Here is a 16,372-nt window from a genome sequence, read left to right as displayed (position 1 = left end):
CAGAATTCCCTAGCCAGCTGGCTAGGGGATTCTGGGAGTTGAAGTCCACAGGACTTAAAGTCGCCAAGGTTGAGAAACACTGTCCTAGATCAAAATAATGTTGCTTGACCAAACAATGGCTTGAGTGTTTCTGAAAAGTGATGGATTTTAGACATTGTTGTGTGTGGCCAGAGCGCAGATTCTTCTCTCCAGTTCTCAGCTCCAATGTCTGGGCTACTCTTGTTCTTATATTCAGGCCTAAACCAACTTTCTTCTCTCTCCCTTTTGTCCTACCTTCCAAGAGGACGGTAAAGGTTGCCTGTACCGCTTGCCCCATGAGATTATCCAGGGCGAACACCCAGTGTGGCTTAATCTGGAGCTTCCGTAGCATGTGCTTTACCTAGAGAGGTGGGAGAGAACAAGTGTGAGAAGGATGGGGCATCCTCATTTAATACAGCATGAGTCAGTCTTCCATTAGCCTCTAGCAACAGCAACAACACTTAGGCTTTCATAGCTCCCCAAAGTGCTTTACAGCACACTCTGGATGGTTTACAGTGTATTTGCTTATTGTCCTCATTAATCTGGGTTTTTGTTTTACCTCCCTCGGAAGAATGTACGGCTGAGTCAACTTTGAGCCCCATCAGGATCGAACTCCAGGCTGGGGGCACAGTTTGTCTGCAGTACTGCGCTTTAACCACTGCGCCACCAGGGTTCATTAAAGAACAGAGGGACTGAAACACCTCCATAGCCTAGATCCCTATATATCACAGAGAATGAGTTTACACATTATCCTGAATCATAGATAGGAGCACAACCACAGTAGCTTTTAAAAGGCATGGCTGTTCATTTGGATTGTTTGTGAATCAATTGAGTTTTCTTCAATATACCATCATTAAACAAGACATGAGCCGTGGTGGCACAGTGGTTAGAATGCAGGATTGCAGGCTAATTCTGCTGACTGCCGACAGTTCGATCCTGACCGGCTCAAGGTTGACTCAGCTTTCCATTCTTCAGAGGTTTAGTAAAATGAGGACCCAGAATTGTTAGGGGCAATATGCTGACTCTGTAAACCACTTAGAGAGGGCTGGAAAGCACTGTGAAGTGGTATCAAAGTCCATTGCTACTGCTTGATTCAGAGCAGTGAATTGAATCTCAGAGACAGGCCAGTCCAGCTGCATTGGCTTTTCAGAAACCTTCCAGTTTTAGAAGAGATTAGACAACTCTGATTTGCTAGGCCATCATTCCAGAGATATTTTCTTACCTAAGCAAGGAAACGGAACGACCACGGATGAGCAAAGAAACAAAAATTCACCAACTTGCAATGCCATGGGAGTTATAGTTCCAGATTTTGGGTGCACTCTTTAAATTAGCCCATTTGAGGTACAGTATGTCAATTCAAAAATGGTTGCCTCGTGATGCACTGTTTTGCCCAATTGAAGGTTCCATAAAATCAAATGGAGTTTAAATGGTATATGGAATCCCAGTTGTAGCAAATCTTAAGGAAGCTAAAGACTAATTCCTGGAACGCTAATCATGAGATACTCACAGTGTCCTGGAAGGCAAAGAGTGGAGCCTGCACCTGACAAAAACTCAGCCCGTCAGACTGGAAGTGATCTTGTAACTGGAGCAGGCTTTGAGCCAGCTGTTTGCGGCTTGGGGAACGGATGTAGCTCTTGAGACAGGATACCAGCTCAGAGATGTGTGCCAACGACAGCACCTTCTGTGGTGGAGAAGCAGAGTAACACAAGGCCCGCATAGAATATAGATCCAGGAATAACTGCAGCAAGATCTCTCTAGTACATGCACAAAGATGGAATACCCACAGTGGAAAATGAGATTACAAAATGGACAGAACTGATGGACATTTATTTTTTATTATTCACTAGCTGATAACCTGGTGTAGCCGGGTATGTATTTATCCCAATCCTGTATTAGAGGGAGCCCTCTTGTGGAGTACTACAAAACTGTTACCATGGGAAATCCACTGTGCTGTACAGTAGAAGCCATTTTAAGGCACAACAGACTGTATCTTAACAGAACCTAAATCCAAAATGCACACTATCACTGTCAAAGGTACTGTGACTTGCTGCTCTAGATATAATTCAGTCCTTTTCATTTCAGCGGCCCAAACGTTACGGAGTTATGCTGTTACACATACAAACATGGACACACACACCCTGAGGGGTGTTAGGGGTGTCTTACCCGCCCCCCCCCCACAATATTTGTTTCCAGAGAGTAAGTCATCTGTGTTCCAAGTTTGGCTGACACTGCTTGAGGAGTTCCAGAGTTTTGCTGGTACACACACACACACACAAAAGAGGAGCAAAAAAGGAGGAGTGTTTGCAGGAGACAATTAGTTCATTCCTGCATTTTTCCCAAGTATTGTGGCATCTGAAAGATATCGGCCTGGCCACTCTCCAAGCCCGATAAAGGTCGGTAATGGTGAACTACCCTGAAAGACTGTGGGAGAGGAAAGACTTTGCTGGAGAGGAATTCACTGTAAATTAAATAAAAGAGGTTTACAATGACTCTGCTTTGTGCTGTTGGGGAAGCCTAGGTCAGAATAGCTACCTATAATCTCAGTCTTCACTATCCATCGCCTTCAAGCCACATGTCTAGAGGTGGTATTCAGCAGGTTCTGACCAGTTCTGGAGAACCGGTAGTGGAATTTTTGAATAGTTTGGAAAACCGGTAAATACCACCTCTGGCTGGCCCTGCCCCATCTATTCTCTGCCTCCCGAGTCCCAGCTGATCAGCAGGAAATGGGGATTTTGCAGTAACCTTCCCCTGGAGTGTGGAAGGGAATGGAGATTTTACAGTATCCTTCCCCTTCCAGGCCCACCAAGCCACACCCACCAAGCTATGCCACACCCACAGAACTGGTAGTAAAAAAAATTGAATTAGATTTTTAGATTTTATTAACATTTGTAGGCCGCCCTTTTCCCTGAGGGGACTCAGGGCGGCTCACATAAAATCAGGGAGGGGGAATACAAAACAATGACGTAGACACATATAATAAAAGTAATAAGCAACATACATTCATCATTCGGGAGGGGCGGCTATCCTTGTCCCCAGGCCTGACGGGCTAGCCAGTTCTTAAGGGCTGTGCGGAAGGCCTGGACGGTGGCGAGGGTACGAATCTCCACGGGGAGTTCGTTCCAAAGGGTCGGGGCTACTACTGAGAAGGCCCTCCTCCTTGTGGTTGCCAGCCGGCACTGGCTGGCCGATGGAATACGGAGGAGGCCCAATCTGTGAGATCTAATTGGTCGCAGGGAGGTAATTGGCAGAAGGCGGTCTCTCAAGTATCCAGATCCACTACCATGCAGGGCTTTATGGGTGACTAATAGCACCTTGAAGCGCATCCGGAGATCGACAGGTAGCCAGCGCAGCTCGCGGAGGATAGGTGTTATGTGGGTGAACCGAGGTGCACCCACAATCACTCGCGCGGCCGCGTGAATCCCACCACTGCACATGTCCAAGACCCAAATAGGCCTTACCTCCTCCTGGGCCTCATATATGGCTGCCGCGATATTTGGCAGTTCCTCCGTCAGGACTTTGTGCAAGGTAGCTCGCCTCTCGCTGTCTTTCTTTAGCAAGAAGAGGCAACTGCTCTCTTCGTGGGAGGAAGCAGAGAGGTTGAGATCGACATTGGTCACGGCTTCAGGGGTCCTACATTGGAGGAGTTGGATTCAAGGCAACAGCGGTTGGGTCACAGTAATTTACTTGAGCCTCCCTACCCCTCACTCAGAAAACCACAATGGAGGAGATCCAGTTGGGAAACTGTTTACTACCTAAAGGTGCTTTTAACTAGACACAAGGACAGTTTTCCCCCCTGCATGCCATCACTCTGCTAAACAACTAATTCCCACAACACTGTCAAAATACCATATTTTCTGGAGTATAAGACACACTTATTCGCCCCAAAAAGAGGGTAAAAATTTGGGTGTGTCTTATACACTGAATGTAGCCCCATGCACCCACCGGTCCCCACCCTTTGGCTTCTGCATCCCAACAATTTACCTCCTTGCAGCAAACAGCCTGTTTCCGTTGATTAGCACAAGCTGCTGATTGTCAGTTGGATCAGCCTCCTGACCATCAGCTGTTTCAGGCTGCAGGGACTGCCATTGCCTATTGCCTCCGTGTATCCTATTTTCGGCCTCCGCATGCCATTTTTGGCCTCTGCGCACCCCGTTTTCGGGCTCCATTTTCCACCCATTCTGATCCCTGCCACCCAGAATGGCCAGAAAATAGGGCCTGTGGAGGCCAAAAACGGGGTGTGAGGAGGCAGCAATAGGCTATGGCAATACCTGCAGCCTGAAACAACTGTTGGTCTGGAGGCCAATCCAAACTACAATCAGCTGCTTGTGCTAATTAGGCTATGCTGAAGCTGAAACTGGCTGTTTGCTGTTTGCTGCAAGGAGGCAAATTCTTGGGAGGCAGAGGTTGATTTTTTTTTCTCCCCAAAAGTTAGTGCATCTTATACTTCGGAGCATCTTATACTCCGAAAAATACGGCATATACTAAGACTGTATGACTATTCTTCTTCTCATCCTTTCTATTACCTATCTCCTTTTCTACTTATGGCTATAACTTTGTTGCTAGTATCCTTACAATTTATATTGTTTTATTTTAGTTTCCTAGTATGGTTTGTGTGGATTGCTTATTTAGTATCCTATGACTATCACTAAGTGTTGTATCTTATGGTTAACAATGAACGTATTTATGACAACTATGATCATGTTTATATCTTTTATGTGCATTGAGTGCTTATGCACCGAAGACAAATTCCTTGTGTGTCCAATCAACACTTGGCCAACAAAGAATTCTATTCTATTCAAGAGGCAATTGCACTTTCTGGTTTTTCTTTGAAGACATTTTGATTCTCATCCAAGAAGCTTCTTCAGCTGTGAGCCGAAGAAGTTTGTTGGATGAGAAGCGAAATGTCTTCAACACGCCCCCCCCCCCCCCCCCCCGTCCAAAATCCAGTTGCTTCTTGAAAAAGCACCTTTGGGACCTCCATGACCTGGATGGCTGAGAATCTCCATAGACATCTCTGTTTTATGACAACCTTCCTGTACGTGACCAAGTGAGCAGAAGTGAAGGAGGGTAAGGCAATCAGTGTCTCATGGACAATTGCAAAAATCACAAGACTGTGACTAGTTTGACAAAGGACATATCAGATCATGCGTAATATTCTCTCCCAAAAATACTCTATGGAAGATCCTCTGTGCTTGTGAGCAATAGTAGCCACTAGGGGGCAGTCCAACTCTTTCATACTTCTCCAGACCATTCTGGGCAGATCAGTGCAGCTCTAGAAGCAAACACCAACTAATCCATAAGATTGGCCATGCTCAGCTCTTCTTTGTTTGCGGTCACTACTGTTGAAAAAAAGAAGAAAGAAAGAAAGAAAGAAAGAAAGAAAGAAAGAAAGAAAGAAAGAAAGAAAGAAAGAAAGAAAGAAAGAAAGAAAGAAAGAAAGAAAGAAAGAAAGAAATTATCTTTCCTCTCTCCCTCTCTTCCTGCCCCTTCAAAAAGTATTTGTTATACAAGTACTGGAGTGCATAACACCAGAGATGTCACTGGAAGGCGAAAATCACAAGTCTGTCTCACACTTATCCCAAAGGTGCTTTTTCAGGAAGCAACTGGACTTTGTTTTTTCTTTAAAGACGTTTCACTTCTCATCCAAGAAGCTTCTTCAGGTCTGACAGGACAGTGGGGAATGGAAGGATTTAACTTCCTTGCAGACAGTTGGACGTTTGCATCCTTTTAGTGGGTCGCTGAAGCACTTGGAGATTTATCTGTGTCCTCAGGGTCACCTGAGTAGCGCTAATGGTTCCTATAGTCTGCAATTTTTCTCTCTGGAAATCCATTCCTGCTCCCACACCATCCCAAATTGCATAGCTAAAAGTCTGTAGAGATTCTCAGTCATCCAGGTCATGGTTGTCCCAAAGGTGCTTTTTCAGGAGGCAACTGGATTTTTCTTTTTATTTCACTGTGTCTCCTTTAATTTGGCCATTTCATGCGGGGGAATTCAGTAGAGAAAGTAATTAATGCTTGGAAGAGAGAGCAGTAAAAGGAAACCAGGCCACTAAAGAAAATGGCGGCTAGACACTATCAAAGTTGTTACCAGCCACAGCAGAGAACTCCTCAGAGGAGTGCAAAATTGGAAGAGATACCTGGTCCACAGAATTGCCAAGAGCTGAACAAGACCATCATCATCATCATCATCATCATCATCATCACCACCACCACCACCACCACCACCACCACCATCATCCTCTTTTTCCCCAAAAAGAAGTCAGCATTATATTACCTCAAATAGTTGTTTCCCTGGTTCACTTCGCTGGTGCTTCGGGATAAAACGATGTTTTCCACTTGGACTTTCAGGGAGTGCAAAGAAGAAGAACGGTTTCTAGATTCTGCAATGCCTTCCGATGAAGTGGACCTTCTGGGCTTGTGGGACACCGATGGCTCGTCTGAACAAAGAAGAGAAAAAGAGGCCAGGCGCTGAGAAGAGACACCACGCCCAGACCCTCCGAATCTCCACCGGGCTTGGCTCCTTCCCTCACCTGGCACTGCTGGGCTCCTGCATTTCTTCCTGTTCCTCAAAAAGGGCTCTTGAAGCAAAGCAGCCGCAGTCGATCGCTTGTCGGGATCTGCTTCAAAACATTTCAGGATAAAGTCCTTTGCTTCATCGGACATGGAGCTGGGCACCTCTGGATGGATCTTGAACATGCCCACCTGAAGAAAAGGAACCGACTAGCAATTGTACACAATCCTTTACTCAGCACACCCAACATAAGGGAGTCTAGAAATTTGCCATTTTCCTTCCGTTTGTAGGATGGGGGTGTTGGAAGAAATGTCCATCTGGGTTCAGTTCCAAGTGGGGGAAAAGACCCTGAAAACATGGAGACTGCTTGGAAAGATGGTTTTTAATGGTGGACAGGACCACATGGTTTGAACTCCTGGGGGGAAAAGGTAAGAGATGCTGAGAGTGTCCTGGTTTTAGGCAATCTCTCTGAGCTTTTGAATTTGAGCTTGTATTCTGATTGGTTATCAGACTCCCATGGGGCCATGCAGGGGCAACTCTGTAGGTTGTCCTGAGTTCCAGGCTTGGTTGAGCCTTTGCTGGGTGAGGCTACATAAACAGAGGGATAGAATCAGGATCACATGAAGTGTTAATACCACTTTATAATGCCTTGTTAAAACCACACTTGGAATACTGCATCCAGTTTTGATCGCCACGATGTAAAAAAGATGCTGAGACTTTAGGAAGAGTGCAGAGAAGAGCAACAAAGATGATTAGGGGACTGGAGGCTGAAACATATGAAGAATGTTTGCAGGAACTGAGTATGTCTAGTTTAATGAAAAGAAGGACTAGGGGAGACATGATAGCAGTGTTCCAATATCTCAGGGGTTGCCACAAAGAAGAGGGAGTCAAATTATTCTCCAAAGCATCGGAGGGTAGAACAAGAAGCAATGGGTGGAAACTAATCAAGGAGAGAAGCAACTTAGAACTAAGGAGAAATTTTCTGACAGTTAGAACAATTAATCAGTGGAACAGAAGTTGCCTCCAGAAGTTGTGAATGCCCCAACACTGGAATTCTTTAAGAAGATGTTGAATAGCCATTTGTCTGAAATGGTATAGGGTTTCCTGCCTAGGCAGGGGGTTGGACTAGAAGACCTCCAAGGTACCTTCCAATTCTGCTATTGTATTGTATTGTATTGTATTGTATTGTATTGCATTGCATTGCATTGCATTGCATTGCATTGCATTGCATTGCATTGCATTGCATTGCATTGTGTTGTATGATGTAGTAAAAGGGCTTTGGGATTCCTATTATGGCTCTGCCTCAAGGAGATAGATCTTTCTTATGTAGAATGTCAAATAGACTGGCTCAGGCCTTAATGGGCCATTGAAAATAAAAGGGGGGGTGAGTTTCTGCCTGCCTTTTAGGGGAAATATTCTGCCCTTTTAATATTTCCTAAAATATCTCATTTTCCTAGGAAAGGGGTGGATGCTAACTTCCTACAGTGGGAAGTAGGATACTTTGCCTGCTTTTGATTGGAGATTGTGGGAATTGAACCCAACAGCTTCCACTGAAAATGCTCTTCACATCAGAGACCTTAACCTGTCAGGAGACTGTGAGTTCTAGTCCTGCCTTAGGCATGAAAGCCAGCTGGGAGACTTTGGACCAGTCGCTGCTCTCAGACCAACCTACCTCACCGGATTGTTGTTGTATGGAAAATAGGAGGAAGGAGAGTGTTAGGTATGTTTGCTACCCTGAGTTACATGTAAAGTTAAAAAAAAAGGCAGGATAAAAATCAAATAAATAAATAGTGGCCCTCAGTGTCTTATAGACCTTACTGCATTGGCGAAAGGAAGGCACCTGCTGTGTTTGGCTTCAGATGCTCTCCCAGGCTGAATTCCCATCCCTGCTCATCCCATACATTTCTTGCATTCCCACCCGTTCTAATAATCTTGATGAAGAAATCCCAAACAGAGCCAGTCGAGAGTTCTGGTTGATCCTTCGCCTGACCAGCTCCATTAATCTGAGGGGCCCAAGATGGTTTCTCACTGCCTGCCCAGCCTCACCTTGAACATTGCGGCTTGTGGGCTGCCCAGCTCAAAGAAAGGAGGCCGGCCTGTGGCCATCTCAATGATGGTGCAGCCCAGGGACCAGATGTCAGCCGGCTTCCCATAACCTCGGGGCCCCTGATCAATGATTTCCGGGGCCATGTACTGCAGGGTACCTATGGGAAGAAGGTCAGGGAGACAAGAGTCAGACCACACGTGGAATGTTGCATCCAGTTTCGGTTGCCACGATATCAAAAAGATGTTGAGACTCTGGAAAGAGTGCAGAGAAGAGCAACAAAGAGGATTAGGGGACTGGAGGCCAGAGAGGATATTCAGCCAGTTATGACAGGTTCTGGAGAACTGATAGCAGAAATTTGGAGTAGTTTGGAGAACTGGCAAATAGGCTGGCCCCGCCCCTGCTGCCCCCCCAGCCTCCCAGCTGATCTTCTTTTGTTGCCCTGAACAGGAGAAGGGAGCTGTAAAGCAGGTTAGTGGGGTGGGGAGGGAATGGGGATTTTGCAGTATCCTTCCCCTGCCCACAAAGACACACCACGCCCACAAAGACACGCCCACAAAGACACGCCCACTGAACCGGTAGTAAAAAAAATTAATTCCATCACTGCTAGAGGCTAAAACATATGAAGAACGGTTGCAGGAATTGGGTATGTCTAATCTGATGAAAAGAAGGACTAGGGGAGACATGATAGCAGGGTTCCAATATCTCAGGGGTTGCCCCAAAGAAGAGGAAGTCAAGCTCTTCTCCAAAGCACCAGAAGGCAGGACAAGAAGCAATAGGAAAGAAAGCAATCAAGGAGAAATCCAACCTAGAACTAAGGAAAAATTTCTAGATACTTAGAACAATCACAGGTAGTTCTTGGCTTACAACAGTTCATTTAGTGACCTTTCATCCAACACTCCTCACCAGCAACTGTGCAAGTAAACAACCCTGGATTCTCTTTTTGATGAGCTTCTGTAAGACTACCATTCTTTTCAATTTTGGTAAGCTATCTAGCTGTCAGTAGCTAGGAGTAGCTTCCACTCATTCTACTGAGCAAAACCCTGAAAATGTGCTTGCTGGTCACAACAGTTCTTGCCTGGGGCAGCTCATCCATCTACCCAAGGATGATTTCTCTTTTTGCGAGCTCCCAATTATTGATTGCCCAAACCCTTGTGACACGCTGATCTGAACTTAATTATTTTACCCCGTTCGTCTCTCTCCTATTATTCCTGATCTTCCTAGCTGCTGCTCCTCATTCTGCCTGCTGAGCTGAAAACAGCTGCCAGGATTTTTTCAATGCAAAATTGGCTCCAAGAAAGACAAGCAAGTTGAGAAAACAGCCGAGGTGCCTGCAGAAAGTTTGGTTCTAATCTGTCCCTTCAAGGACGAAGACAAACATTCTCTGATCTTAAGCTTATTGATTGCTGGCATGTTTAATATTGTTGTGAGGCTGATTATATTGCTCCCTCTAATGGTGATTTCTACTGGCAAGTGGGGGGGGGGAGACAGAGAGAGAGAGACAAAAAGAGAGAGAGACAGAGACAGAGAGACAGACAGAGACAGACAGAGAGACAGAGACGGAGGGGAGGACAGAGAGGGAGGGTGAGAGGGAGATAAAGAGAGAGGGAAGAAAAAGAGGAGGAGAGGGAGCGAGGGAGAGAAAGAGAGAGGGGGAAGAGAAAGAGGGAAGGAGATGAGGGAGGGAGGGAGGGAGACAGAGAGGGAGAGAAAGAGAGGAGGGAGAGAGAGACAGAGATGTAACTGAATGGGGCGATTGACAAACAAGAATTTGCTTGTCAGCAATCCAGGAAAATTAATATGTTTGCAAAGTAAATACAATTCGTGGGGAATGCTGAATGGCAGTTGAAATAAAAATGGTGTGCAAAGTGTGTGTGGGCATGCTCAGAAGAAGAGCATGCATGCATGTGCGTACAGAAATATGTGTCCATATGTGTGGGGAGGTACATGCACTTGAATATACTTGGGTAAACTGCAATGCGGTTGAAGATGGTGTACACAAATTGCTAATAACTTGCATTTAAGAGCAATTAAAACAAGACCCTAATCAAGGAATAGTATAGGTTCCCTTGCTTGAGCAGGGGGCTGGACCAGAAGACCTCCAAGGTCCCTTCCAGCTCTATTTGAGTCTATAACAAGACCCTAATCAAGGAATTACCAAGTCTAACAAACAATCAAATAGTAAGCAACAGCCTACTCAAGGAACCACCAAAAACACTGACAGGGCAAGTCATTAGCATATAAAGAGAGAGCAAACCCCACTTCCTTAGCACTGATGGTGTTACCTAGTTTGGCGATGAAATGTGTGCAAAACAACCAACCGAGCTCAGAGAGCACCAAGGACCGCATATTTAAAATGTTCATTCTTAGACCCCTAAGACCTTACCTGTGAATGTCTCAGTGCTTGGGCTGATCCCAGCCAGCCTTTTGGAAGTGCCGAAGTCTGAAATTTTTAATACTCCACTATAAGTGTTGATCAAGACGTTATCTCCCTGTCAATCATAGAAACTGTTGCTTTAGAGAATCAGGAAGTGTTCAAGACCTCCAGAGCAGAAAACATGAGGTAGCAATATCAAGCCATCCCCCAACGTGGGGGTGGTTCCTCACCTTGATATCTCGGTGGATAATCTGGTTATCGTGGAGGTAACGCAAACCTTCTAGAATTTGCTTCGTGTAGAATACAATGGTTGGTTCGTTGTCCTTCAGCGGACCCCACATTGAGCGCAAGAGGGAAGAGAGGCTTCCTATATGGGGAGATGGGAGGGGAGGAAGAAGCATGGGGAATTAGAGAGGTTACTTTGCACCAGAAATAAACCTTTGAGAACCAATTGCTCACAAACCACACGGATAACATAAGAGCCGAGGTGGCGCAGTGGTTTAGAGTGCAGTACTGCAGGCTGCTTCTGCTGACTGCCGGCTGCCTGCAGTTTGGCTCACCAGGCTCAAGGTTGGCTCAGCCTTCCATCCTTCCGAGGTCGGTAAAATGAGGACCCAGATTGTTGGGGGCAAGAGGCTGACTCTGCAAACTGCTTAGAGAGGGCTGTAAAAGCACTGTGAAGCAGTATGTAAGTCTAAGGGCTCTTGCTATTTCTCCCTTCCTTTCCTTGGCCCTGGTGATGCAGTGGTTAGAATGCAATACTGCAGGCTGACTCTGCTCACTGCCAGCAGTTCGATTCTCACCAGCTTAAGGTTGACTCAGCCTTCCATCCTTCCAAGATGGGTAAAATGAGGACTCAGATTGTTGGGGGCAAATAGGCTGTTTCTGTAAACCACTTAGAGGGGGCTGTAAAGCCCTGTGAAGCGGTATATAAGTCTAAGTGCTATTGCTAAGTACTATTGCTATAATATGACTTTTGGTGGCTGGAACAGCATACAGGTGCCCCTCGACTTACAACAGTTCATTTAGTGACCATTGAAAAGTTATAATGGCACTGAAAGAAGTGACTTACGACCATTTGTCACACAACCCTTGATCGTGTGATCGAAACATGGCAATGGACTCACACTTATGACAGTTTCCGTGTCCTTGGGTCATGTCATCCCCTTTTGCAACCTTCTGACAAGCAAAGACAATGGGGAAGCCAGATTCGCTTAACGACCATGTTACTAACTTACCTGCAATGATTCACTTCACAAGCGTGACAAGAAGGGTTATAAACTGGGGCAAAAGTCACTTGACAGCTGCTCCCCTTAGCAACAGAAATTCTGGGTTGAATCTTGGTCATATGTCAAGGACTATCTGTACTCGCTATGCCACAGGGATAGGAAGTGAGGGGTGCCGGGGGAGGCACTGTCAACCTAATTAGGCATTGTCAACCTAACCTTGTGAAGCTCCTTCTCCGGTAATATTGTACTGCAAACTAGGGCATACAAAACCTTTGCTAGACCAATTCTCGAATACAGCTCGTCTGCCTGGAATTCACACTGTTGTATCGAATATTAATACAATCGAGCGAGTCCAGAGGTATTTCATGAGAAGAGTCCTCCACTCCTCTACTCACAACAGAATACCCAATGCCACCAGACTTGAAATTTTGGGCTTGGAAAACCTAGAACTACGACGCTTGCGGTCTGACCTAAGCGTAGTACATACAATGATCTGCTACAATGTCCTACCTGCCAATGATTACTTCAGCTTCAACTGCAACAATACATGAGCACACAATAGATATAAACTCAAGATAAGCCACTCCACACTCGAATTGCAGAAAATACGACTTCAGCAACCGAGTGGTCAATGCCTGGACTGCGCTACCTGACTCTGTTATGTCCCCAAACCCCCATAATTTTAACCTAAGCCTGTCTACTGTTGACCTCACCCCATTTCCAAGAGGTCTGTAAAGGGGGCATGCATAAGCACACCAGCGTGCCTACTGTCCCTGTCCTACTGTCCCCATTTATTCGTACCCATTTACTTAGTTCATATTTATGTTTATACTTATATCTGTTATTTTTTACATGTTTGACGAATTAAATGAAATAAAAATAAAATAAACAAAATGTCACAAAGGTGGGGCCTGAGTTTTCTGTCGGGTTTTGCAGAAAAGAGTTTGGTAGAAGTATGTAAAACAATCTGAGCTTGACATGTTTTGCATCCCTCTTAAGAGTTTGGGGGCTTTTTCCTCATTTTATAACCCACATTAAATACAAGTCAAGCTGTAAACTTCAACGTTCGTCTGTTTCTTTCTCATAGCCAAATAGCTGGAAAATGTCCTGCTTGCTTTGGCAATTAGATCTGGAAGGGTTTCCAGGAGGCAGAACAAAGAGCTCAAGATGCTTACCCAGAGCATTTGCTTCCTGATCCTTAGCATCATTGATCCCTGCATGCTGTGTCTTCCTAAAGGCCCTCATTTTAAGACCCACCGTAAGATGGGGAAGGATGATCCGTTTGCATCTGAGTACACATTTTTTGATGAAAGCTACATTTCCCAAACAGGCATGGGAATCAGGGTTCGGTTTATGCTTTTTTCTTTTTTAGCTTGTTCACAAATTTTGCAGTGCCATTTGCAACTCCAAAAAGGTGCATATGAAAACACAAAGGGAAAATACAACAGACACAAACACAGCCTGTCAGAACCAAAACTAGCAGTTTAAGACTAAAGGTAAAGGTTCCCCTCGCACATATGTGCTATCCCTCTAGAGAGCAATGCTCATCTCCATTTCAAACCCGAAGAGACGGCAGTGTCCGAAGACATATCCGTGGTCATGTGGCCGGCATGACTAAATGCCAAAGGCGCACGGAACACTGTCACCTTCCCAGCAAAGTGGTTCCTATTTTTCTACTTGCATTTTTTTAGGTGCTTTCGAACTGCTAGGTTGGCAGAAGCTGGGACAAGTAACGGGAGTTCATTCCCTTACATGGCACTAGGGATTTGAACCGACAAACTGCCAACCTTTCTGATCGACAAGCTCAGCATCTTAGCCACTGAGCCACTGCATCCCTATTTTAAGAATAAAGTTTAAGAATACACAGTGCAAAATAAGAGAGAAATGCTCACCAAAACTGGCAGAGATTTTCCCATGGATTTTTGCAAAGGGGAAGGAAAAATATATGCAGGAACGAGGTGGGAAATTTAAAAACTGAGCAACATCAAATGATGAGCTCATACATCCCGACGGATGAAGTTTATGTCTCACACTGACAGAAAATCATCGGCACAACTCAGTGGTGAGTTTCAAAATTTTTCAGAACCTCTTCTGTGAGTGTGGCCTGCTTTGTGGGATTGGCTTGCCGGCCATGTGACTGGGTGGGAGTGGCTTGCTGGCCATGTGATCAGGTGGGAATGGCTTGCTGGCCATGTGACTGGGTGGGAGTGGCCAACTTGTAAAATGTGGTGCAACTCACTTAACAACGCTCTTGCTTAGCAACCAAAATGTTGGCTCAGAAACTCTGGCATTTGAAGCACACAAGTCTTAAAGCTGTCAAGTTACAAGATCCTTGCACTCCTAACCCTGTAGAAAAAAAACCCCAGGGGTGTTCAAACTCAACTCCCAGAATTCCTCCTCTCACTCTTCATCTTGATGATGTGCGGACAGGTGGGGGGAGGGAGCTGGAACCGGTTCTAAACGGCACTGTAGATTTGTGGAACCTCTTCTATAGAAGAGGTTAGAACTGGCAGGAACCCACCCCTGGCACAACTCCTCCTGCCTGTGACTTGTTTCTATTTCTACATCCAACTCTCCTGTAGTCTGTTTCTAAATTGCAACCCATCTCACCTTCATTTGTAAGAAAAGAAGGTGGGAGCCACTCGAAAACCCCAGAAACCCACAATGTTAGCAAGTAAACAGCAAGGAAGTAGCCTATAAAAGGACATTGGGAAATGACCCAATTGTCAACAACGACACAGAACAATCAATCAACAATCAAACAAGTTCAGTTCTCTATTTGCTCATACCACACAGACAGACCCATGCTACCGTAATCTAATGGATATACCCAGAGGTGGGCGGTACATAAATGAACAACCGGTTTACCCAGCACCAAAAATGTGACTGGGCGCCTTCTGCGCATGTGTGTGTTGCCTTCCACGCATGCGCTTCACTCGCCCCTTCCATGCATGTGCTTTGTGCCCCAATGCACCTTCTGCACATACACTCAGCTTCAAAAACATAGCTAAATAGGACGGCATAGCACCGGGGCGGGTGGGCGGGGTTAGAGTTAGGAGCAGGTGACAAATGAAATGTATATTTCTACCGAGGCCATCTTCATGATTTCACCTGGACCGGTCCAAACTAGCAGTAGCCCACCACTAGATATACCCTGAGAGATTCTAGGAAGTGGCTATCTTCAATCTCTTAAATGTCCTAATGGAGAGATCAACCAACCAGTGGAATGGTTTGTCTTCAGAAGTTGTGGGTGCCCCACCACTTGGAGGCTTTCAAGAAGATGCTAAAATGGGGCAAAACTCACTCAACAACTTTCTTGCTTATTCATGGAAATTTTGGGCTCAACCGTGCTTGTAAAGTCGAAGACTCCCTGTATAACTTCACTCTGGCAAGATTCTGTCCATTCTGTGTAAGCAAATAAAAAAAAATGGACTCCACTGGATTTCACTGTGACCTCTTTGATACCGTCTTTCTTATTCTCCTCCTCAAGATCTGATTTTGCTGAAAGGAATCCATTCCCATCTTCACCAGGGTTTCAGAATCGCATCTCCTGCTTACTCACCTCCAGGCACTTCCTCCATGAAGATTTTGAGGAAGCCATTTTGACTCACGGAACCCAGATAGCGGACAATGTTCCTGTGCTTCAGGCGCTTGTGCAGGGCAATCTCCTCGTGCAGAGGCTGTGAATATCTGAGAAGTAAGACCAACAATGAAAGACCCAGGCAGACTCTTCCAAGAACAAAATAACCCTGCCAAAGGATGGGAGGGGAGGTCAAAGCCAGCGCTTCCCACTGAATGATCTGGAAATATCTTCTCTGCCCACAGGTCCTATTGGGTCTAAAACAAGGGTATCAAATTCGATTACATTGAGGGCTGTATCAGGGTTTTGTTTGACCTTGAGGGGATGGGATGGGTGTGGCCAGAGGGGGCATGGCCAGTTTGACATCACTCATGTCAGGGGCACCTCTGGTGGCCTGAGTGCTTTGCCAGCAAAAATGGGCTCTTGAGGCCCGTTTTCTGCTGCGACGGTCTCCAGCAATGTTCTGCCAGTGAACACTGCGGCTCAGTTTTCACTGGCAGAGCCACTGTGGGCTGGCCCTTTGCTGTTTCCAGGGCAGCCCCATGGGCCAGATCTAAGCACCTCATGAGCTGGATCTGGCCCCCGGGGCCTTGAGTTTGACACCCCTGGTCTA

General features: G+C 45.7%; 1 protein-coding gene across 1 annotated transcript in view; it reads right to left on the bottom strand.

The window, feature by feature from the left end:
* Window positions 1-16,372, bottom strand: part of MAP3K6 (mitogen-activated protein kinase kinase kinase 6) — a 70,853-nt gene that overhangs the window by 5,913 nt on the left and 48,568 nt on the right. Inside the window, exons 16-24 of the mRNA XM_032227757.1 lie at window positions 15,742-15,869; window positions 11,181-11,317; window positions 10,960-11,065; window positions 8,576-8,733; window positions 6,549-6,720; window positions 6,293-6,455; window positions 3,477-3,648; window positions 1,526-1,699; window positions 274-379 (exon numbers count right to left, since the gene is read on the bottom strand). Of these exons, the coding sequence (XP_032083648.1) occupies window positions 274-379; window positions 1,526-1,699; window positions 3,477-3,648; window positions 6,293-6,455; window positions 6,549-6,720; window positions 8,576-8,733; window positions 10,960-11,065; window positions 11,181-11,317; window positions 15,742-15,869 (1,316 nt within the window). The remainder of the gene's footprint in view (window positions 1-273; window positions 380-1,525; window positions 1,700-3,476; window positions 3,649-6,292; window positions 6,456-6,548; window positions 6,721-8,575; window positions 8,734-10,959; window positions 11,066-11,180; window positions 11,318-15,741; window positions 15,870-16,372) is intronic.

Source organism: Thamnophis elegans, chromosome 12, assembly GCF_009769535.1.
Source record: "Thamnophis elegans isolate rThaEle1 chromosome 12, rThaEle1.pri, whole genome shotgun sequence".
Classification (NCBI taxonomy): Eukaryota; Metazoa; Chordata; class Lepidosauria; order Squamata; family Colubridae; genus Thamnophis; species Thamnophis elegans.
Note: the sequence above shows the minus strand (reverse complement) of the source record. Positions and strands in the feature narration are given on the sequence as shown.